This window comes from Chionomys nivalis, chromosome 20 (genome assembly GCF_950005125.1).
Source record: "Chionomys nivalis chromosome 20, mChiNiv1.1, whole genome shotgun sequence".
In the NCBI taxonomy this organism is placed as follows: domain Eukaryota; kingdom Metazoa; phylum Chordata; class Mammalia; order Rodentia; family Cricetidae; genus Chionomys; species Chionomys nivalis.
In genome coordinates this window covers 19,423,904-19,447,253 of record NC_080105.1, presented here as the reverse complement: position 1 = coordinate 19,447,253, position 23,350 = coordinate 19,423,904, and the positions used below count along the sequence as shown (strand labels likewise).

Sequence of the window (23,350 nt, the reverse complement as noted above, 5' to 3'; positions counted from 1 at the left end):
TACAGCCCTCCGTTACCCTCACTGTTCTTCCAGAGACCCGCTGGGGAAAGACTACAGCTGGCATCTGAGCTGGAAACTGAACCGATTGTCACAAACCCCACAAACTACAGCTGTTTAGAACTCAGAATCTGGCAGACATTTTCTCTACAAAATCAGGTGAAACTGCCTCTTCAAGTCAAACTAATGGTAACATATGTTACCAATAGTAAATTCACTTTTAGGCAAAAATAAAAACTGAACCTGTGATCCAGAGACCTTCCCAACAGTACAAGATTTCTTTCTGACACCCGTGGCTTCTTGATTGTGTGCATGAAGATGTACAGAGAGATCAACTGCTAGGGCTAAATTGTGCTCTCCCCCCGCCCCTTTGATTCTGGGAGAGCCAGAGGCCTCAAGGTTAGTGGAAAAACAGGTCCTGCAGGCAAAGCTTAAGTGAAGAGTATTATTGAGATGGTGGGGGGGGAGGGGGACCGAGACAGAGACCTGTTAGCCTCTTCAGAAGACAGCCAGAATGGGCAGAGGCTGTCTCTTAAAGGGACCTTTTAAACTTGCATACAGACTATATAGTGATGTAGCAGCCACTGGACCCTGGGCTGACTGTCCAGGGTGCTGCCTGAGTGCATTCTGCCAGGTGACAGGGGACAGCATAATGCCGAAATCCTAATACCCGCCCCCCCCCCCAAATGTGTACTTTAAGGTCTTTCTTTACCTCTTATCTTAGGAAATGACTGTATTTGAAGATAAGATCCAAATTAACTTTTAAAAGAGTAATTACGGCTAACCAAAGTCATTCCTGTCTCTTACAAAGTGGATACACTAAGAAAAACAAAACAAGACTTGGGGAGGGCAGCTGACTACCTACAAACCAAGGACTCACAAGAAATCAATTTGTAGCACCAGAAAAGTGAGAAAGTGTGTGCTTTAAGGCACCCCGCCTGTAGTTATTTTGTTACGGTTGTAATAGCAAAATGATGCACTAATAAATAAAATTCCCAAATTATTTATGTATAATAATAAAACATGTATGTGGGTAGAAGACCCATTAAAAGTGCAAGGGGACAAATGGATTAAATTTTACAGAGCACAAAGTATTCATTAATATGGCTTCAAGAGGGCAGTAAGTCTTTAAGAATTTAACATTTGTCACGTTGTAGTATAATATCAAAGAATATCCACAGCGACCTACAAGAAGCTGGTAAATTATATTCTTTTCTATGTGCTGTCTGAGATAAATTTTCTAACACGTCGTAACAAACACATTTGAGAATCTGTCCTCTACTAAGAAAACATTAGAGATATTTTTAAATGCAAATCAGTGGCCCTCTTCTCTAAGTTTATTTGGAAAATATATTTCTCATTAATGTCAAAATACATTTTATATTTATATTTAAATGAACTAAAGTTTTAAATTCTTTAATTCATAATGTAAATATTAATAACTTGCACTTTTAAAAGAAGCTACGAACTAGGTGTGGTGCGACCTGCTTATCACCCAGCACCTGTGAAGCAGAGCTCCAGGCCAGCGGGGCTACACTGTGACATTCTGTCCCACAAAGACTAGTGAGGTGTGCTTATTTCTGTCTGCAGTGTGTCCAAGTTCAGTTGTACATCTTTACCAAAACCTAATAGCAAAGTATTACCAGTTTTTAACGCTTTAACTGTTCTCTCATTATGTGGATATGACTATTAAATTCTTTAAAAAACATAAGCAAAAACAAATTTTGAATACTCTGGTCCATAATATTTTGATAAGAGTACTCCATCTGTCTGGGCATTACTCATAATAGTCTGACAGACTATCTCTGGATAGATGAGAGAGTATAGATAACATAACATTTTAGGAATTCATCAATGATTACTTCTTGCAGTTATTTTTTTGTATGATTTTACGCTGAGAATTATTTATATTCAGTTAGATTTCATTAAGAAATAGCAATATTTAGAATACTATAGTTTTACTATTTCTAAATATTACTATTAAGCTTTACAATTTAGTAATAGCAATTACTATTTAGTAATATTTAGAAATAGTAAAGTTAAATACAATGTCAGACTAAATAGAAGTCATTAGAGGTTCCATTCGTGAAAATTGTTCTTACTTAAGGTCAGAATTCTTCATTAAGAAGAAATTTATGGGGCTGGAGAGATGGCTCAGAGGTTAAGAGCATTTGCTGCTTTTAAGGACCCGGGTTCAGGTCTCAACACTCATATTTGGCTCATGATTGCCAGTTAGCTCCAGTTCCAGAGGAGCTGATGTCCTCTTGTGGCCTTTGTGGGTATTACATGCATATGACACATATGTTACAAAATACACATATGCATAAAATAAAAATCTTTCTAAAAAGAAATAATTTTGTATCTGTCAGATGCCATTCATGCAGTATTGAGAAAGGGTCGAATATGTATGTTCAGTGTGTGACAAGGCTAAGGTAATTTAAACAATGAGTTTTAAAGAACACAGTGACTCAACGCCTTAGAAAAGTGAAATAAATAATTCATCCAGGAATTCACAGAATATCTATCATTGGGGTATATTTCTTCTTAGTAAGTCTTTTCAGCAGGAGCATTTTTGCTTCCCCAGCTCCCTTTCTGCTACTACTAAGAAAATAATTATGAGTCCTAACCTTGTGCATCTACCAGGTGATACAGCCTCCCAACCCTTGTGTTTGCTGACATCTGAGCTTAAACACAAACTCATTTATACTTTGGGGCCATTACCTTTTCATTACGGATAGAGGAGGAGCCTACCAGGTGCTCCTCCTCTCTGAGGAACTAATGACAGTGATTGCTGGGTGAAGATACCATCTTGTCTAGTAAGTTCATAAGTAACCCTAACTAAAGCAGCCACACAAGAAGCAGAAATGAAAAGTTGGAGGAACACTATTTGGAAGAGAAGGGCTTCATAAGGGGGTGAGGGGGAGTAAGAGGAAAATGACTAAAGTTATATACATGCTTGACAATTTTAAGTAATATACTTTTCAAGTGTATTGGTGGGCTGGAGAGATGGCTCAATAGGTAAAATCAATGTCTGCTCTTCCAAAGGGCCCAGGTTTGACTCCCAGCACCCACATGGCAGCTCACATTGGTCTGTATAGAACTCCAGTCCCAGGGGATCTGACTCCTTATTCTGGCCACCTTGGACACCATGGGGTACACAGACATACATGCAGGCAAAACACTAATACACACAATAGAATAAGATAATTTTAAAAACGTTAAGTATGTTGGTAACATTTATTCTTGGTCTCTTTTCTACATTTTGTCACTTCAGGTGGCTTTCCTTTTGCTTCATTCTTATAAACCACTTAATTACTGAATTCTATGTATCTTTTAATGAGCTGCCTTGTTTCTTTGGTTGGAATAAAGTAGACTATTTTACTTCTCACTATACAAAATTTGCACTACAATTTTACCCAGTAAGATCTAAAGGCCTGGATAACATGAGCCTACTTCTTAGATGCCAGTTTCATGATGTTGATGCCAGGCTCTATCTGCAGGACTTGCTAGCATATGTGTCGTCATCTTGAATGGCCACTCTGCATCCACTTACCTAGCACTCCTTCCAAAAGTTCTCATGTAGGAAGATTTAAGAATATTCAACCCAAAAAGAATACACATGGTGGTACATGCCTTTAATCCCAGCACTTGGAAGGCAAATTTCTATGAGTTCGAGGCCAGCCTGGTCTACAGAGCAAGTTCCAGGACAGCCAGGGCTACACAGAGAAACCCTATCTAACACACACACACACACACAATGAATACAATATAAATGAAAGCATAAACATCTTTAATAAAGCTGAGCCTAATGGTTGATATCTGAATGCTAACCTCTTTAAATAGCTCAGAACCTCCGAGTCTAATGTCACAGATCATTTGAGTTCTAAAGTTCATGTACTGATATACAGATACAGCATCCCTAATTCCAAAATCCAAAATCTAATGTGCTATAAAACCTGAAGCTTTCTGAACCAACATGAAACAGAAACAAACCAGAAATTCTCCACCTGACTTCATGCTAATCACAGTCAGTCACAGACAAGGAACAGGCATACTGCAAATACCGTACAAATTATCTTCAGGTTGTGTGTAAAAATTCTGTGTTTAAATGAGTCCCCTCCAGGTGCCCAGGGCAATGTCCCCAGTTAGTTCCTTGGGCACCTGAGGATAGGGAACCTGAAATGAACCTATCCTATAGCCATACCGATGAATATCTTGCATATCACCATAGAACCTTCATCTAGCGATGGATGGAGATAGAGACAGAGACCCACACTGGAGCACCGGACTGAGCTCCCAAGTTCCTAATGAGGAGCAGAAGGAGGGAGAACATGAACAAGGAAGTCAGGACCACGAGGGGTGCACCCAACCACTGAGACAGTGGGGCCGATCTATTGGGAGCTCACCAAGGCCAGCTGGACTGTGACTGAAAAAGCATGGGATAAAACCGGACTCTCTGAACATGGCGGACAATGAGAGCTGACGAGAGGCCAAGGACAATGGCACGGGGTTTTGTTCCTACTTCATGTTCTGGCTTTGTGGGAGCCTAGACAGTTTGGATGTTCACCTTCCTAGACCTGGATGGAGGGGGGAGGACCTTGGACTTTCCACAGGGCAGGGAACCCTGACTGCTCTTGGGACTGGAGAGGGAGGAGAAGTGGAGTGGGGGGAGGGGGAGAGGGGCGGGAGGAAGGGGAGGGAAATGGGAGGCGGGGAGGAGGTGGAAATTTTTTTTTTTCAATAAAAAAATAAATAAATAAATAAATAAATAAATGAGTCCCCTGCCCAAAAATTTCTTTTTTTTTTCTTTTTTCTTTTTTTGGTTTTTCGAGACAGGGTTTCTCTGTGGTTTTGGAGCCTGTCCTGGAACTAGCTCTTGTAGACCAGGCTGGTCTCGAACTCACAGAGATCCGCCTGCCTCTGCCTCCCAAGTGCTGGGATTAAAGGCATGCGCCACCACCGCCCGGCCAAATTGTGCAAATACTGCTCCCTCAACATTATAAAAAAAAATCTGAAACGTGGTTCTAAGCATTTCAAATAAAGAACATTCAACCTATACTTGAGAAATGAGTAAGATAATAACTGTATTCCAATCCCAGCTATCATACGTCCCAAAAGTTTCAACAATTAAAGCATCTTACATTTCTGAACTATTTTAAGGGTTTTCTAAACAACAACAACAACAAAAAAGATTAAGACAATTAGAAGTAAGCCTTCTCAACTCTAACATTCAGTTTTAGACAATCTAAAAACTTTAAAGATCTCTTGACAACTGCCAGCTAAACGTTTCAGTCAAGACAAAAATATGCACAGGCTCATATTTTAAACAGTATAATTACATCAACAACACAAAGCAACTGCTTAAACCTGCTAAAGCCTGTGGTTGCCTATATGGAGAATGATTCTCAGTAATTTACTTCACCTGAAGACTGCACTAGCTAAGAATCATTCTAAGTTCTACTGATGTATAACCATGTGCTTCACTGGCAATGGCAGAACCACATGGTTCCCTTCAATGAATCCAACCCTTGCAACAAAAGTTTGGCCCTTCTTCCTGTTATTTGCAATGAAAATGTTTTCAATTTCCAAAAAGTTTTAATTGACTAAAATATTCTTTCAAATTAGCTGTACTTAATATAGATACAGCCTCATCTTTTTGCCATCCATCCACATGTATTATTAGCAGTCATCATTCCTAACAATACTTCTATTTTGATAACTATCTGTTCTAAAGCACCTAGTATTTACTTTTAGTAGACTTTATTTTTGAGATTAGTAAATATATTTTTTAAAGGATTTATAAACTATAAGCTATACAAAAACAGCTATCTCGTGGAGAGTCCCAAAGCAAGTTCTCTCTTATAACTTCACGCTATTCCATTTCTAGGCCTACATCCTTTTCATCAGAAATACCGGAAATGTAAATGATACCTTGCTTGAATGTTCTCAAAGAAGAATTTGTTTATATTAGGATGAAAGAGTTTAGCATATCCAAGCGGAAAGAATACAGGAGAAAACAGAAACAGCCACTCTTAACTGATTCTCTATCATTAATAAACTGTTTTAATGATCAATTTATATCATCTGGGTAAAGATCCCTAATGCACTTAATTCTCAGAGCACTCATTCAGTGCCTGCTATTTTTAATTAGGAAAGCATGGGGCATGCAAAGGCTGACTTGCCCAAAGTTACAGAATTTGCTGAATCAGGATGTGACTCAGGTTTCCAATTTGAAGGCTATTCACCACACAGCAAAACATTGTTGGGTACTTTCCGGTGGCTTTTTGCTGTTCTGATTTGTTTTGTGGGGCTTTGTCTTGGAACACTAAAAACCAAATACTAAATTATGAAAAAATACTTATTCCCAATTGTGTGTTCTACCATTGGCTGTGATAACTCTTTAGAGCTCTTACTAAAGTATGGCCTTTCCTCACATATGTCTGAGTTCATGACGGTAAAGGTCCCTACCTCTTCTAAACACCCCCCTTTCTGCTGCTGTTGGTAGTATCTCGTCATCTACAAGAACACGGTGTATCTCACAAGGATACTTGCTGCTTCAGAGATAATTCCTATTGCTGGTCCTTTATACATTATTTTATTGTGGAATATTAGTTTGTGTGACATTCGTGTATGCTGTGGAGTATTTGTTTAGTGATGCAGAGATGTACTGCATTCTTTTATGTTGATCTGTTTAACTCCATAAAAGCTATGTTACTTTGCCTGTCTAAAACACTGGATTGGTCTAACAAAGAGCTGAACAACCAATAGCAAGGCAGGAGAGGGATAGGTGGGGTTGCCAGGCAGAGAGAATAAATAAGAAGAGAAATCTAGACTCAAGAGATGAAAGAGGAGGGAGGAGCAAGAAAAGTAGAAAGAGAGGAGGCTGTCAGGGGCCAGCTACACAGCAGATCATGGAGTAAGAAGGAAAGACTTATAGAATGAAGAAAGGTAAAAAGCCCAGAGGCAAAATGTAGTTAAAGAGAAAAGGGATAATTTAAATGAGAAAAGCTGGCTAGAAACAAGCCAAGTTAAGGCTAAGCATTCATAAGTAAGAATAAGTCTTAGTGTATTTATTTGGGAGCTGGGTGGTGGGCCTCCAAAAAGTGGGAAAAAAAAATACCCAACCATTTACTTCCCCTTAACAGAATAGTCTTCCCAATTCAAAAGGTGTATTAAAATAAAATTCTCTGGAACTGGTGAGATGGATCTGTGGGTAAAGGCACTTGTCAACAAGCCTGATGACCTGAGTTTAGATTCCCTCTAACCTACACGGAAAAGAACTGAGTCCACCAAGATATCCTGACTTCCTCATACACAACATGCCATGCATAAACACATACACAATAAACACATGCAATAAAAAGCATTTAAAAGAAAACAAATTCATTTTTGAGACAAAGTATTTAGGATATCTATCAAACTTAAAAATATATAATTAATTTTGAGGACAAAATTTATACAGAAAACACCAATGTCTGCTTCCCCTAAGGCCATTCCAACTTCTTCCTTGCTAATACAGCCTTACTTTCATTTGGTTGGTAAGATATATCAGTAAAGGATTCATGACTATTCTATCTAGTGATGTCATTCCCATTGCCAGTGGCTGGTGTTGGTTAGGTATATTGTCAAGTTCTAGTAAGTGACAAACTGTTAGCATCCAGGCACACCTTGGCCCCACCCCTTGGGAACCTGGCACAGTGTGTCCTGCCTTGTGCCATGCCCGCTAGCATGGCAGACAGTACCCTGTCCCTTTAAAAGACAAGCCCTACCTACTCCTGCTCTCTCTGAGGAGGCAGGTCACTGTCTTTTTCCCTCCCTCCTTTTCTCTCTTTCTCCCCCCTCCTTTCCCTTCCCCAGTAAACTTCCTTCTCATTAAATCCTGTATGATAGTGTGTCTGTCCCTTACCATGGGATCCACGCTCCCAGTCCCACCTCATGCCGGCATACCATTACATTAGTGTCCTGACTCGTAGGCAGGTAGGATTTGCTGAAGGAGGCATGAGGGAGAGCACAGGGCATGATGCCCTGTGCCAGGTTTCCACAGGGCAGGGCCAAGGTGTGCCTGGATGCTAACACACACAGAGAAGTATACTGGTGGGTTTGGTTGGAGGAAAATTAGTAGGTCATATTTGTGTACCCCTGTCTTCCCTTTCTACTTAGTTCTCTTTCTTAAAAGTTGGCATAAGCCGGGCGGTGGTGGCGCAGTCCTTTAATCCCAGCACTCGGGAGGCAGAGGCAGGCGGATCTCTGTGAGTTCGAGGCCAGCCTGGTCTACAAGAGCTAGTTCCAGGACAGGAACCAAAAGCTACGGAGAAACCCTGTCTCAAAAATAAAAAAAAAATTTGGCATAAGAGCATCACCAGCACTTGATGACAGTAGGAAGACGGGAAGTGCTGGACCCTTCCTCCTGTCCCTTCTACTTTCCTGATTAATTTTATACCCCACATAAAAAACCCAAAGAGTGATAGAGAGGAAAAGAGAGAACACTGTCCATTTCACTTGATTTTTCAAGTTATGAATGCATATATTCTAGTTTATAACTGCCAATAAATGTCACTTAAATTAGGTAGAAAAAATAAAAAAGCAAATGGTTAATAATGCAAGTGCTGTCTTTTTATATCAAAGAACATCCCAGGGAAATAGCCTGGAGGTGTTACTATTCTGAAAAGCAATGAAGCAGAGGCAAACACAACAGTCTCAACCATTTTTGCTTGGTGCTATTTCTAAGCTCATAAACAAGAATAACTGAGAGGCCCAGAAGGTGAAGATTAAAAGCTGACAGTATGAAAGGTTTAAAGGCTCAAAGTCTGAAGTACAAAGCCACCATAGCAATGTGAATTTACATGGACTGATCCTGGAGAAAGAGACAAAGAGCTTCATTCCGTGCCACTCTACCCCTGAAGTACTTACGATTCCCAAACGAGTAAGCAAAGGCAAAGAAGCAGTCATTATAATAACAGCAGAGCTGTTGGCAATCTTAAGGTGCTAAAAGAAGCAAGGGGGGGGGGGGTGCTGGAGAGATGGCTCAGAGGTTAAGAGCACTGGCTACTCTTCCAGAGGGCCTGAGTTCAATTCCCAGCTCACAACCATCTATAATGAGATCTGGTGCCCTCTTTGACTTGCAGGCATACATGCAGACACAACACTGTAAACATAATAAATAAATGAATCATTATATAAAAAAAGCACAAAAGAGAGCACTAGTGCCTACCAATGAATACCTCCCAGAAAGGCAGCAGTTTCCTACCAAAAAAATTCTCAGAAGCAATGTCCTAAGAATAAAATAATTCTAAGAGACCAATTAACAGAAAGTTAAAACTATGTTGTAAATTCTCTTGCCAGATCCTAGATTGCCTGTCCCCTGCATAAAAGAAAGTACTCTGGTGCAGATATTGCTACCAGTAATTCCACTACTATTTGTACATAATATCCAGTCAGTTAACAATTACAGGAGCCAAAGTCAAAAAAGAACCAAAAGAGAAGAAAAAAATTAGGCAACAGAAATGGAACCAAAGATGATTTGGGCACTGAAATTCTTAGACACAAATGTCAAGAAATATGCTCAAAAAGGCACAGTAATATGAAGACTTTCTCAGAACATGAAATAACAATTTATTACTGTAATACAATATTGTGTATTATAGCATGTATATTATGAAATGGCTACATCCCAAAACTTCAAATCCTTGACACTACCAAATGCTGATGAGAAGGCAGGCAACAGAAACTAAACCAAAATGGCAGATACTTTAGAATACAGTTTGGAAATTTCCTTTATTAACTGTACCTTTGCCATAAGATTCAGCTATAATATTCCAAATATTTACTCTAGTTAGGTGAAATATTCACACGAAAATGAAAAAATACATAAAAGAAGGAAAATACAGAAGAGCCTAAGCATCACAGTGAGAAACTCAACCACAAGTAACCGAAATCCGAAGAGAATGGGGAAAGAAAGCTGTAGAAACGTTTGTGATGGTTTATCTTGGTTATCAACTTGACACAGCTGAGAAGAGGGACCCTCAATTGCAAAACTGCCCCCATCAGATTGGCCTGTGGGCATGTCTGTGGGGCCACTTTCTTGATTACTAACTTACATAGGATGGGTGGTATAAGGAAAGTGGCTGAATGAGCATCCGTGAGAGTAAGATGAACCGCAACATTCCTCCATGGGCTCTGCTGCTGTTCCTGCTTCTGCTCCTGCCCTGGCTGCCCTACACGATGGACTGTGAGCATTGAGATGGAATAAACTCTTTCCCCCACCAACTTGTTTTCCATCAGCATTTTACCAAAGCAACAGAAAGCAAAGTAGAACAGGGATGCCCTATAAAAACAGTCTGAGGATGAAAAGAAATCAAGTCATATTTAAGTTTCTCCCTCCACTAGGGTTAGTATATAGAAAAGAACACTGAAGCATATCCTGCTCAAGTAAATTTAACCACAAAACATAGACATACGCTGAGGTTCACTGAAAAAAAAGGCATGTATTTCAGAACTGTAAGGGCACAAGCCCAGCATGCACCTACAGAAATACAGAGTAACACTGCAGGTAGTACCCTACCTAGCACAGCACAGCTTCTCACTAGGATGCTTGTTTAGGTTTTTCTCTATTTTTTTTCTTTTACTTGTTTTTTTTAAAACATTTTCATGTGACTATTTCACCTAACTGGAATAAATACTTCGGTACATTATTGCTGAATCTTATAGCTAATAGTATACAAAACTGTCAAGCTATCTTCCAAAGTGTCTGTCATTTTGATTAACAGTTCAAGTTGCCTGCCTTGGTACTGGACCAGTTATGCATATGGGAAAAAATAAATCTAAATTTTTATTCACATTACACACAATTAAATGTAAGAAGATTCTAGATCTAAATATGAATGGCACAAGAAGAAAATAGAATACTACCTTTGATCCCCTGATGTACCTGAAATCTTTATTTTTAAATAACAGACCTTTGGCTATGTAAACCAGGCTGGCCTTCGATTCTCTATCCTAGTCTCAACACCTGGAAGTGCACATGTGTACCGTCATACCCAATTTAGAAGAATTATTAACAAGAACACAGACAGTCAGAACAAAGAAAAATACTAACTAGAGTTCATTAGAATCAATGGCTTCCCCCAAAACATCTTACTAAGAAAATGAAAGGACACACTTCAAGAGTTAAAAGAAGATATTTCCAATAAATGTATCTGACAAATCAGAATAAATAATGGGCTTCTATAAAACAGGCTGACTGACCTAGCACTTCTGGAGGCAACCTAAAAAGCCAAGTTAACATATATAAGTGCATTTCAACTCCCAAATCATCAAATATAAGCTCAAAATGAGAGAACAGTTAAAATGTTTAAAACTGGTAATACTTTGGTACTTGGTAAAGATGCTCAACTAACCTTTCACACACTACAGACAGAAATAAGCACACCACAATGTTGGGTATCTCTGACAGTAGGTGATGATGCTGACACACGCACACTCTAGATTTAGGCATTGCACACTAAGTATAACTCAAGATGCGTTAGATTACTTCACTAAAACACATGCACTTACATATTTTAGCAGTACTATTAGCAAACGCTAAAGTCTACAATGGAATATACAGAATAACTACACTGCAGTATATTTACACAATGAAAAACTACACGGCAATGGAAATAACCACTACCGTGTGCAACAACCCAGATAATCCCAAAACACAATTAAAAACACGAGATAAGAGTTCACATTATGACCCCACTTACAGAAAGTGTAAATACCCACTAAATCAATCTAAATGGAAATCAAATAATAGTTGCTGTTAGGGAAAGAAGAGAGGAATCTAGGTAATGCTGTTTCTTAACTAAAGGGAAATTACAGAACTTGTTTATTTCTCTGTTTTCATGAGATCAATGTAATGGTTGCATACCTCTCTGAATTACACTTAAATTTGAATATTTACTTCAATATTGGAGATTTTGGAGGTAGTAAAAATATTTTAGGATAATACTATGAATAAGGTCACTGAGACGGATACTTTTAAATGGTTAATTTTAAGTTCTGTGAGTCTACCTTGGCTTTAAAAAGTTACCCCAAATGTTAGTCTCAAAAAAAAAAAAAAAAAAAAGCCTCAGAGCATATGTACTGGTAGATATTCATGACTACAATTCTCAGTTGACATGCTGCACTTACCAACTGTTGTGTCACCGTCTAACAAATTGTCATCTTCAGAAGTCTGAAAGTCCATAATAGCACCTGCTCCATCTAAGAGCTCCTCATCGCTACTGGCGCTTGTTATGCTGTTGTAGCTGTTTCTATAGTAGCCTCTATGGAACAGCTGCTCAGACTCCATTTAGCTGTCTGGTTATCTGGAAAAAAGGGGAAAATGGCTTCAACATTTTCCCAACATATGACAAAAATCATGTATTCTAACATCACAAAATGAAAGCTAAAGTCTTTGCAGTAAAAATACTAAGTCCAGCCGCTGTAACAAGGGCTCCCTCTATTATGTTAAGTGCTGAGGGATGGTTCAATTCTTTCTTCTCACTATGCAGGTGTCAAAGAGACAGAAGAACTCCTTCAAACAGCACTGTAACAATCTTAAGATCCTCTAAGTGTAAATCTATCAAGTGCAGAGGTGCACTTACAGTGCGCAGCTTGCTGCACAGGACAGGGAAGAATCAGGGTATGCAATCACTTATGAGTACATGGACAGGACAGGACTTTGCAAGAGAAAGGCCTGCAAGAAAGACAGCAAATGGCTGAAATTCCAAGTCCTTGGGATTTTACTTCAGGCAAGTGCTACCTAATTTTTAAAGTTAACATTGTAAGTTAATATCTTTTAAATTAACTTGAAATATTTAAGTATTTGGAGCACGGGGTCAAACATTAATCAGGAAAAACTGAAAATAGTTAATTTTTTTTCATTTTTTTCAACATAGGTAAAACCAAATTTTATTTTCATTCTTTATATACCAAAATAATACTCCTACATCTTTTTTTCGAGGCAGGGTTTCTCTGTGTAACCCTGGCTGGTCTGGAACTCACTCTTTAGACCAGGCTGACCTCAAACTCAGAGATCTGCCTGCCTCTGCATCCCAAGGCGTGAGCCACCACCATCCAGCTCATTTAATACGTCTATTCCAGGCTCACGATCAAGATGAAAATGTATAAGTATGCTGACATGTGGACTCATCAACCACAGAGGGAGTCAAACTAGTAAAGCTTATAAAGCAAGACTGACTAGAAAGTCACAGTAAGTAAGTACACACAGAACACGAAAGAATCAAAGTTCCCAAACTCAACCAAGACTCAAGAGTTCTTAGACAATGTCACCTCCTTGGTACTTTTCTTTCTGTACATGAAATATGAGCATAATAGTGTCTTAACAACAAAGGCATTCAGAAACTAGTTAGGTTTTTGTGTTCGGTTTTCAACACATACACACCCTTTGCAACAACAGTAAGCTGGCCTTGAGATAAACAACTTTGGAAGTAAACTACAAAGAAATATTTGCTGTTCTGCAACTTCAAAAATGCTTTATTTTATAATATTCCAAGAGTGTTAATGTATTACTTAAATCAATTTTTGTATAGTAGAGGGTAGCTTGCAAGCATATTTCCTATATAGTAATGAAGATTCCCAGAGATAAATTCTAGTGTGTTGTAATAAATTTCTAATGCTCTCTGCACAAGTACCTTGTCTACCTCTAACTTGATCTTTATACTGCATACTGCAGCCAGTCCTAAAAAAAATAAAAAGAAAGAAAGAAAAGAAAAAAGGAAGGAAGAAGGTGTGACTAGCAATCTATACCTATTCTGTGCACTAAAATATTTTAATTATTTAATTATTTTTCATATTTCTTAAGAGACAAACTCCTTAACAAGGCAGAGAAGCCCCAGGCTGGCAGTCCCCGCCCAGTTCCCAGCCTCATTTTGCAGCGTATACTTCTTTTAGACTCTAGACCACTCGTCTTCCACTTTCTCAGTCCCATCAGGACCTTACCTGCCTCCTGGTCCACAGCCTTCAGTATGTCTTTGATCTGGAGCACACCCTCTCCTCTTCATCTAACTTGCTACTCATTCTTCAAACCTCACATCAAATATCCATTAATTAGCTAGGCATCTGGCACATTCTTGTAGGAACCTGAAGCAGGATTATCCAGAGTTCAAGCCAACCTCAGGAACATATGCCATCTCAGAACCTCAACGACTAACAAACAAAAGCATCACTCTAGGCAGTAAACACATCTCTCTAGCGCTCTCATTACACTTTACAAAAGTGTATTACATATGAGCCAATAATAAGGTATGGAAGCTATTATTCTCTCAACAGATGAAACACAAAAATTTTAAATAATTTAACCAAAAAAAAAGTCTCCCCTAGTACCTGAGTCAAAGTTTGCCTATGTTAAATTTTTCATTAGTTCTTTCAGTTCCCATTGTATAGCACTGACCACAGCTTTATGAGATTTTATTAATTTACTGATCTTCTGATCTAGAATGTATCTTGAAACCAAGTAATGCTCAATTTTTGTTTTTCACATACATATCAGGTATACAATTTGAGTACTGTTTATTTATTTTATTTTATTTTTTTGTGAGATGGTCTCATTCTGTAGCCCAGGACGGTCTACCACATAACAAAAATATTTAATCTTGATAAAAGTTCAATTCATCAGTTTTCCTCTATGGATATTACTTTTCTTGTTAAAACACATAAATACTTCCTAGACTGATTTCCCAAAGACCCTGCAAGCAGGTAACTTAAGGGAGCTTTGTGGTTCTCAATCAAGTTTTGTTTCTCCTATAAAGGTACCTGTGCAGGTTGAAGGTAATGGCTAAGCTCTGAAGGTGTGTCAGCCAACTGTGTGTCTGGCTGGTAAGCTAAACAGAGAAGTAGGTCACAACCGATGAAAGATGCAAATGAAACTCTCCATGTCAGCCACCAGAAAGAAAGACCAAAGTCGCCAAAGCAATGATGGCAGAGAGGGAAAGCCTAACCATCTGTATGTAGGTAAGGCACATTCCTATCTACATTGTTTAAAGGTTTTACTATCAAGGCATGGAATACCTTTCTACCACTTAACTGGTCAAGGAGGCCCCAGAGGTCTCCAGAACACAGGCTACTGCTACTACCCTTGGTTACCCAACACGACTACAAGATCCTGTTGCTGAAGACAGCATATACTTTGGCTGCAGAACACAGAGCAATGAACACTAAGCTGACCGGAAACTCCCTCCTTAATGATTAGCTTTCACAGTGCTGGAAGGTGCTAAACAAGCTACTGCGGCAGAGGAGACATCATGGTCTTACCCAGCACTGGACCACTCATGCTGTAAAGCCAACCTGCCAGGCAGATGTGCCCACTAGTGCAATAGAGCATCATTTACTTTTTTAGACAGTATTAATTTCTATAGCTCTGGCTGTCCTAGAATTCAATCTGTAGACCAGGCTGACCTCAAATTTAGAGATCCACCCACCTCTGTCTCTTGAGTGCTGGGATTAAAGATGCGCACCACCACTGCCTGGCAATGGTATGACTTTTAAGGGAAAATCAAGCACTTTCTGATTAGATAGGAGGCCTCCTCTGACAGAGGAAATCTCATGCCTGGCACTGAGTCCTGGTCAAAAGCTGTGGCTCAGGAGGTCACAAGCCCAAGTGTAGAACCTGCTATTCTTATTTTGACAGTTATGCTGTCAAATTGCCTTCGAAATATTTATGTTTACACCCACATGTGCTTCTTTTTGCAGTGGACAGCAATCAATGGAGACATGTAAAACTAAAGTGCTGAGATACGAGACTGAGTACTTAGCCCTCCACTGGACAGCTATATCCACACACCCCACACCACTCAGGCACAGGAAGAGCTGGAGGATGGGGAGGAGGGCTGTGGAAGCTTTCCTCTGTCTAAGACATGGCAATCACACTCAGGAACTCACAGAAGCTGCGGTTACTTGCATATGACCTGTACAAGATCGCAAAAGCCCAAATCTACCCCAATATAGATGGGGCAGATGATCTCCAGGTCTCACCCCTCACTAAGAAGCCGTCGGCAGGGGCTGGAGAGATGGCTCAGAGGTTAAGAGCACTGACTGTTCTTCCAGAGCTTCTGAGTTCAATTCCCAGCAACCACATGGTGGCTCCCAACCATCTGTAATGAGATCTGGCGCCCTCTTCTGCCCTGCGGGGACACATGCCGTATACATAATTAATAAATAAATCTTAAAAAAAAAAAAAAAAAAAAAAAAGAAGCCGTCGGCAGTGGATGAATAGCTGCTGGGAGAAAGAGAACTATTTTGTGAGGATGTATCCACTGGTAGGTTCCTGCCATACTCCAGGAGATGGTCCTACACCACACACATATGGGTAACACTAAGTGGACTCGGTGGGTGATAGAGATAGATAAGGTAAAAAAGATGGACAGGCAGACCCACCCACCTATCAACCCACCAAATGAGAGAAAAAAGAAAAGACAGACATGAGATTGGAAGGTAGGAATGTTGGAGGGGACATGGAGGGTATTAGAAGGGATAAATGAAGACAGGTAGGATTATATTTCACTATATAGTATATAGTGAAATATATATATATATGTTTACACATTTTCAAAAACAAAAAACTTACATTTATACTTGTCTCACATTAAAATATGACAATTATTTTAATGATTTCAAAATAACCATTTAATCACAAATATTTATAGAACAGCTAAGAAGTACCAGAAACTGATGCAACTATTAATGCAATTTTATTGTATACTATATTTTTACAGGCCTCAGTAAACTTCAGCATACATTAAATATTATCTTCAAGGGAGATATAGTATTTTCTTACATAGCTGATTTGTATTCTTAGAGTAAAAAGCAGAACCTGACCAATAACACAACTTAACAAAACTTAGAGGAAAAGACTACATCTGACTGTGGTAGATAATATGAAGCTCTTTGAGGTAGTTTGAATGTTATTGGCCCCCACAAGTTCATTAGGTGTGGCCTTGTTGGAGGAAGTGTGTCACTGTGGGGGCGGGCTATGAGGTCCCAGTGTCTCAGACCACTTCCTGCTGCCTGTGTAAGATGTAGACCTCTCATCACCACGTCTGCCTGCAGGCCACGATGTCCCACCCAAATTAAGTATTTTCCTTTATAAAAGTTGGCATGGTCATAGTGTCTCTTCACAGCAATAGAAACCCTAACTAAGACACTCCTTCCTTTTTTTTTTTTTTTTGAGATACTCTTGAGTATCTCAAAAAAAGGTACATAAGATTGGGGGTGAGGGGGGTTACCTAAGGAAAAAGGTGGCATGACCTGAACTTCCAAGCTGAGACAAGAAAAAGCATCTGTAGGTAGGTACATGAACTTCTAGCTTTGAGAAAGACTTGATGGTCAGTATGCCTGGGAACTTTACCATACAATAGAGACTGCATTAGCTAAAAATAGTTTTTAAAAAAAGTTCTTGAAGCCGGGCGGTGGTGGCGCACGCCTTTAATCCCAGCACTTGGGAGGCAGAGGCAGGCGGATCTCTGTGAGTTCGAGACCAGCCTGGTCTACAAGAGCTAGTTCCAGGACAGGCTCCAAAACCACAGAGAAACCCTGTCTCGAAAAATTAAAAAAAAAAAAAAAAAAAAAAAAAAAAAGTTCTTGAGAAAACCTATATAAACATTAACTTGACAAGCAAAAATCTATTAAATGTTTCTCAAATTCACTCTGTCAAGGAATGAATCTCTCACCATGAAACACTTATAACAGTCTATGGTACCAGAACCTTAGAATAATTGTAGAGGGGGTTGGGGAGATAGCTCAGCAGTTAAGAGCACTGACTGCTCTTCTAGAGGACCCAGGTTCAATTCCCAACACCCACATGTCAGCTCACAACTGTCTTTGTAACTCCAGTTCCAAGGAATGTGACACCCTCACACAGACAAATGTGTACATAAATAAAAATAAACAAAATATTTTTTTTAAAAAAACACATGTACAGATGCTGACTTAAATAAAACTCATAAGAGGCTATAGAACAGCTGCAAAAAGATACCAAAGCCTAACCATGAGTGAATGAGAGTGTCTGATTAAATGAGATCAACTTGTAGATGAAATTCAGGGTAGAGTTTAGCATAGTCGAGGCCGAGTTCAATCCCAGCACCAAAAATAGAAGCTATACTAAAGAATTTTCAACCATTGTAAAAGTGGGAAAAAGTATCTTTCAAAGCATCACACAGAAGCAAGATCAATAAATCTGATCTAGAACCATACACGCCTTTAATCCCAGCACTTGGGAGGCAGAGGCAGGCAGATCTCTGTTTGAGGCCAACCTGGTCTACAAGAGCAAGTTCCAGGACAGGCACCAAAGCCAGAGAAACCCTGTCTCGGGTAAAAATAAATAAATGAATAAATAAATATTTAAATAATAAAATAAATCTGATCTATTGAGAACTAGGGGGAAATGAAGCAATGACTCTAAAGTGTTTCTTCTCCACATTTAATGAAAAGATTTCACTCCCTCTAGAAGTAGGAAGGTTAATGAAAGGAGGAAGTAGAGGAACAGAGAGAAAGAGCAGGTGGACATGTTCCTAGGCCACCATACCAGGACATGAGACAGGAGCAGACACCAGGCGGCAGAGGCACTGGGATCCCCTTCAGGAGGATCCAGCACATTCTCTTCCCATCTGATTCCACACTGACAGGAAATCTTTTCTCCTTTCCTATCAGGGAATTACAAAGCAGAGTGGGAAGACATACTAAACTGAAATGAAGCAAAACTAATTACTAATCAATACTAGCTATTAATAATCAACCTTTATTTGTAGGTCAGTACAAAGTAAAAATTAGGTATAAATCACAATTTTAGTAAACAATTTGAGATACATCAAATTGAGGCATTATTGAAGGTGATATTTATATACTAAAGTACAATTAAAATTTATATACATCAGAAGGAATTTAATAATTTGCATTAACTGAGAATATTTTAATAAGCAATCTTTTTATAATTTTATTAGTTTGATAGTTTCATGTATCTATATAATGAAGTTTAGTCATTTTCAGCCCCATTTCATTTTCTCTCCTGTCTCTATCTAGAGCCTTTCTTCATAAGTAAATGTAAAAGAAAAATTGTAATATATGTGTATGTGTGTGTATAATATACACATACATACAAATATGCAGTCTTTTGAGAAAAATTAATATTTAGAATAATCAGAGAAATCACTAGACAACAGAAATTGAATGTACTATAGTAAGACTATCAGCATTGGGTATGGTTCAATTTAAAAATAAGTACCCAAAGTAAAATTAACCTCTCAAATTAGTTTTATATAATTATTTTTCTTAGCCAGAGGTCCTAAGTTCAACTCCCAGCACTCATGTGGCAGCTCCCAACTGTCTGATCTATAATAGAATCTGACACCCTCTTCTGGTGTGCAGATATACATGCAAAGAACTCATATACATAAAATATATAAATAATTTTTAGAAAGCCAAAAAGTTTAAAAAACTTTGTTCTAAAAAACTTTATTCTAAAAGGTAGGGGAACAAAAGAGCAAGAATAAATTGGGGAGGGATTACTTAGTAGATCCATTGGGTTATGAAGACAGAATTTATCACATTCCAAGGTAACACAATAATCTAACTAGTCTCCCAAAAGTAACATTACTTGGTTTTTTTAATTGTTACTGTTTACTTAGCATGTTGTGTCCAAACTGCATCTTATATCTTTTAGTTCAAAAAACTAAGTACTTAGTTCCCTGAAGAATATTTCTTAATGTTACAAATTCTTTTAAGTTAAATACTATTAGAAAAGTCAAGATATGAAAACATAAGTGTCTATCAACAGATACAGTAAACAAGCACAGAAAAAAACACTGCATGATCTCACCAACACGTGGAATCTAAGAGTCCAGTTCAAAACCAGAGTAGAAATGCTAGATCTCAAGGGCTTGCAAGTCTGGAAGCAGGGGAGGGTGCTGGTCAAAGGGTACAGGTTTTGTTACCTAGGCAATTAGTGACCTAACTGCACAGTGAGCACGGCTACACATGATGAGCTGTAGGCCTTTACACTGCCACCTCACACAGTGTTTCCACCATACATGAACAACAAGTCATCTGTGTGGATTTGACATAATGTTTCCACAATGGATACTTCTACCAAAGTACCATTTGTGCCTCAAATACACACACATAAGTACATTTGAAAACAAGAACAAGCATCGAGAAAAGGGAAAATTAAGCACTGCATAGGGTGGGGGGAAATCCACAAGTATAGGGCTCATAATAAGAAGGAGAAAAATATAAAACAATAACCCATTTTTAAAGCTGCTATGAAGGCCGCGACTTTAAAAAAAAAAGTTTTCATGACTTTACAAGGCCTCTTCAAGCCCTCTCATCCCTCCCAGCTGAAGCAAATCTCCGAGGTCCATCGTGCACGAAGCAGTCTCCCTACACGTCATACTCAACTAAGGGACACTTCACAAGAACTGCAGCTGAATGCCTAAAAGCAAAGACAGCTGTGCACAGAAAAACCATCATAAAGTTCATCAAAACGGCAGTGCTGGACACTTCCCTTTTCAGAAACAACACTTACAAGCGTTTCTACAATTGCACGTCCCTTTTGTGAGTTATAAACGAATGGACCTATGGTGGTGTGTCTCACTCCACCTTCTCCTGTGGAGTGTCGCCTAGCAGAGCTTCAACAGGGCAGCCATTGAGGACTGGAAGCAAGAGCTCTGGAATGAACTGCTGAAGCCTCAGTTCTGACACTTATTGCTGTGGGGCCGTAGGAATAATAACTAAATTCTTTCTCAAATTTCCACACCTATTAAACGGACAAAGTGAATCTATCTACTTTGTAAGATTGGTGAAAACTTGAGTGCTCTCCCTGTGTATGTCTTTCTCTCTCTCTCAAACACACACCCCCTAAACCACAGAAAGTACTCAATTTACACACACACACACATATATGTACATATATATATATATACACACATATATATATGCAGTGTTCTCTGACAATTTTGACTACAAAGCAAGTTAAAAATTCCACAAAGCAGCGATAGTGGTCAAACCCACAGGATACAACTTTAATTTGCGACCCACCACAGAGATCAAATCTGGCTTCCGGAGAGGTCTGAAAATTATTACCAACATGTCACAACAGGAAACAGAAAGTCTATCACCAACATGACTTGGACAATTGCCATTTTTCTACCACAAACCCAGAAGTTTAACAAATCTGTTCTTCTGAACGATATATATTCAAAACCAGGCTAATTCCTTAAAGGCTTCACGAGGTACATAAGACAGCACTAGTTCCAAGTAACGACCTAAGTTATTCATACTGACCTCTTCAAATAACTGGAGCTGCCGCTCAAAGTCTTTGAAGTAGGGAAGAGAGGAAGGGGTGGGGACTGAATGCTATTTGTAATTCTGCCAACACCATATGAACATTTCTAAACTTATTCAATTAGAGAAACTACCTGTAAGTCATACGCCTGATTTTAGAGCCATATAAAATAGGACATCAGCAGAAGCAGCGCCTTTTGAGACTGGTAAACAATATACACATAAGCACTGGACTTCCGGAACACATTCCCGAACTGAAATCCTGTTTTTAAGTCATTTACAAAGGTTTGTAACACTGACCCCCAAAAAATAATCATGTAAGTTCTTCATGGTTAAAAAGCACATCTACAAAGCGTCAATTTTACAGAAGCCACAGTGGTAGAGAAGGCACTGAATACAAGGGCTCAAAAAAGTTTGCAGAACTGAATTTTTGAATTTTAGACACACACTCACAAAGAGGGGGCTATTAAAAGGCATGGTCAACATTGGTCCAGTGGTCATAAACAGTCATTGTTTCCAAAGGAAACAGAAATCTGGGTCTAGAATTAGAATACACCTGATGAATATGTAACTAACGTTTTTGTGCTCTAATTTTAAAACGCCATAGTTTAAATAAAGCATACCCCATGAAAAGTTCTCCAAAGTAACTTCCGGTTCGACAAGTTTACTACCAACACGCAAATATTTGCACACACACACACACACACACACACACACAAAGATTTTGATATGCGTAGGTCTAAAGATAGAAAAGCTAAATGTTATTGCTAAATTTGGGCAAATTCAAGATTAATCCTGTCCTGGCACCTAGTTCTAGTTCTTATAGGTCCTTCGACGGCTCCTGGAGGAAATGGGTGAGATTTTAACGGGATGGATACCAGGTAGGTAGGTACCACTGTGCAAAGTGACGAGGACGCCAGAGCCCGGGCTCGCGGTCCACCGCCGCCCAGGCGTGACACCAGGCGGCTGGCGACTCACCTCGCAGCGCAGAGGCATAGCAAGCTGGGCGACTGGTGGCTGCGCCGCCGGAGGACCCCGCATCTGCTTGAGATCGCGCGCCAGCCGCCCCGGCAGCTTCGCCGGGACAGGGCAGCCGGGTAGCCGCCCCGGCGGACTTCACGGCCAGCCGGCTCACAGGGGAAGTCACGCGTGTGCGGCCAGGCGGGACAGGCGGAGGCTGCTCCCTGGGTGAAGTTCAAGCCTGCGGCTCGAGCGGGCCCTCGGGTCCACCTGCCTCTGCCCCGACTTGAGTCCCCAGGCTCACGGCGCTGTCCAGCGACTGATCGGGAGGAGAGCAGCGCGGCTCTCGCACCTCCGCCCCCTCCAGCCTCACCCACCAGACAGCCCGCCCGCCCCGAGCACACCCGCGCTGAGCAGCCGGCTCTGCGACCCGCACCCGGCCGACCCTGACCCGCTGAACTGGAAGAGAAGCTGCGGGAGTCGGAGCCCGACAGGTGCGTCGCCCGCGCGTGACGTCACCGCGTTGCCGTGAACGGCCGTTCGGCGTCCGGCCGTCCCAGCACTTCCTCCGAGGGCCGCGCTGGGAGGGGCGTCGGCTCCTATTGGTCGGGACGGCTGACTTGGGCGTGGCCGCCGGGAGAGCCGCTGAGCGAGCGGCGGAGCCTTCTCCGGGGATCACGTCTCGTTTCGCGACTTGTTCACGTCACTCACGTCTTCGCTGTTGCCTCGCCAGCGTCCATGTGAAGGGACAGCAGGCGGCCCCGGCAGAGAGGCGATTTCGGGAACGAGCGGTCCCCGGCATCGCGGCGAAGCCTGGCGTCCCCTCGACCTGCTCGCACCGTGAGAAACCAAAGCGGGCGGAAGCGAGCGTGGGACCCCACGATTTCCTCTAAACCAGCGCCAAGTGCTGCGGGGCCTGTGGTGGTGTGTGCCACGGTGTCACAGTCACCTAGCCTTACACCCCGTCGCACGTTATACGTTTAAAATACGCAAGGAGAAGAATCCTTATAAATCCAAATCACCTATTTAAAAAAAATTCTTGGAAGAATATGTATATATTCCTGGCCTCTGCCGGTGC

The 23,350-nt window shown here is 40.3% G+C and overlaps 1 protein-coding gene across 3 annotated transcripts in view; it reads right to left on the bottom strand.

Moving 5' to 3' along the window:
- Positions 1-22,765, bottom strand: part of Clcn3 (chloride voltage-gated channel 3) — an 81,894-nt gene extending 59,129 nt beyond the window's left edge. For 2 of the 3 annotated variants that reach the window (XM_057752247.1, XM_057752244.1), the window contains exons 1-2: positions 22,291-22,765; positions 12,169-12,344 (exon numbers count right to left, since the gene is read on the bottom strand). In XM_057752247.1, coding sequence (XP_057608230.1) covers positions 12,169-12,328 — 160 coding nt within the window. In that variant the 5' untranslated portion in view covers positions 12,329-12,344; positions 22,291-22,765. The remainder of the gene's footprint in view (positions 1-12,168; positions 12,345-22,290) is intronic. The other variant, XM_057752246.1, reaches the window with a different exon arrangement.
- Between the last annotated feature and the right edge of the window lie 585 nt (positions 22,766-23,350).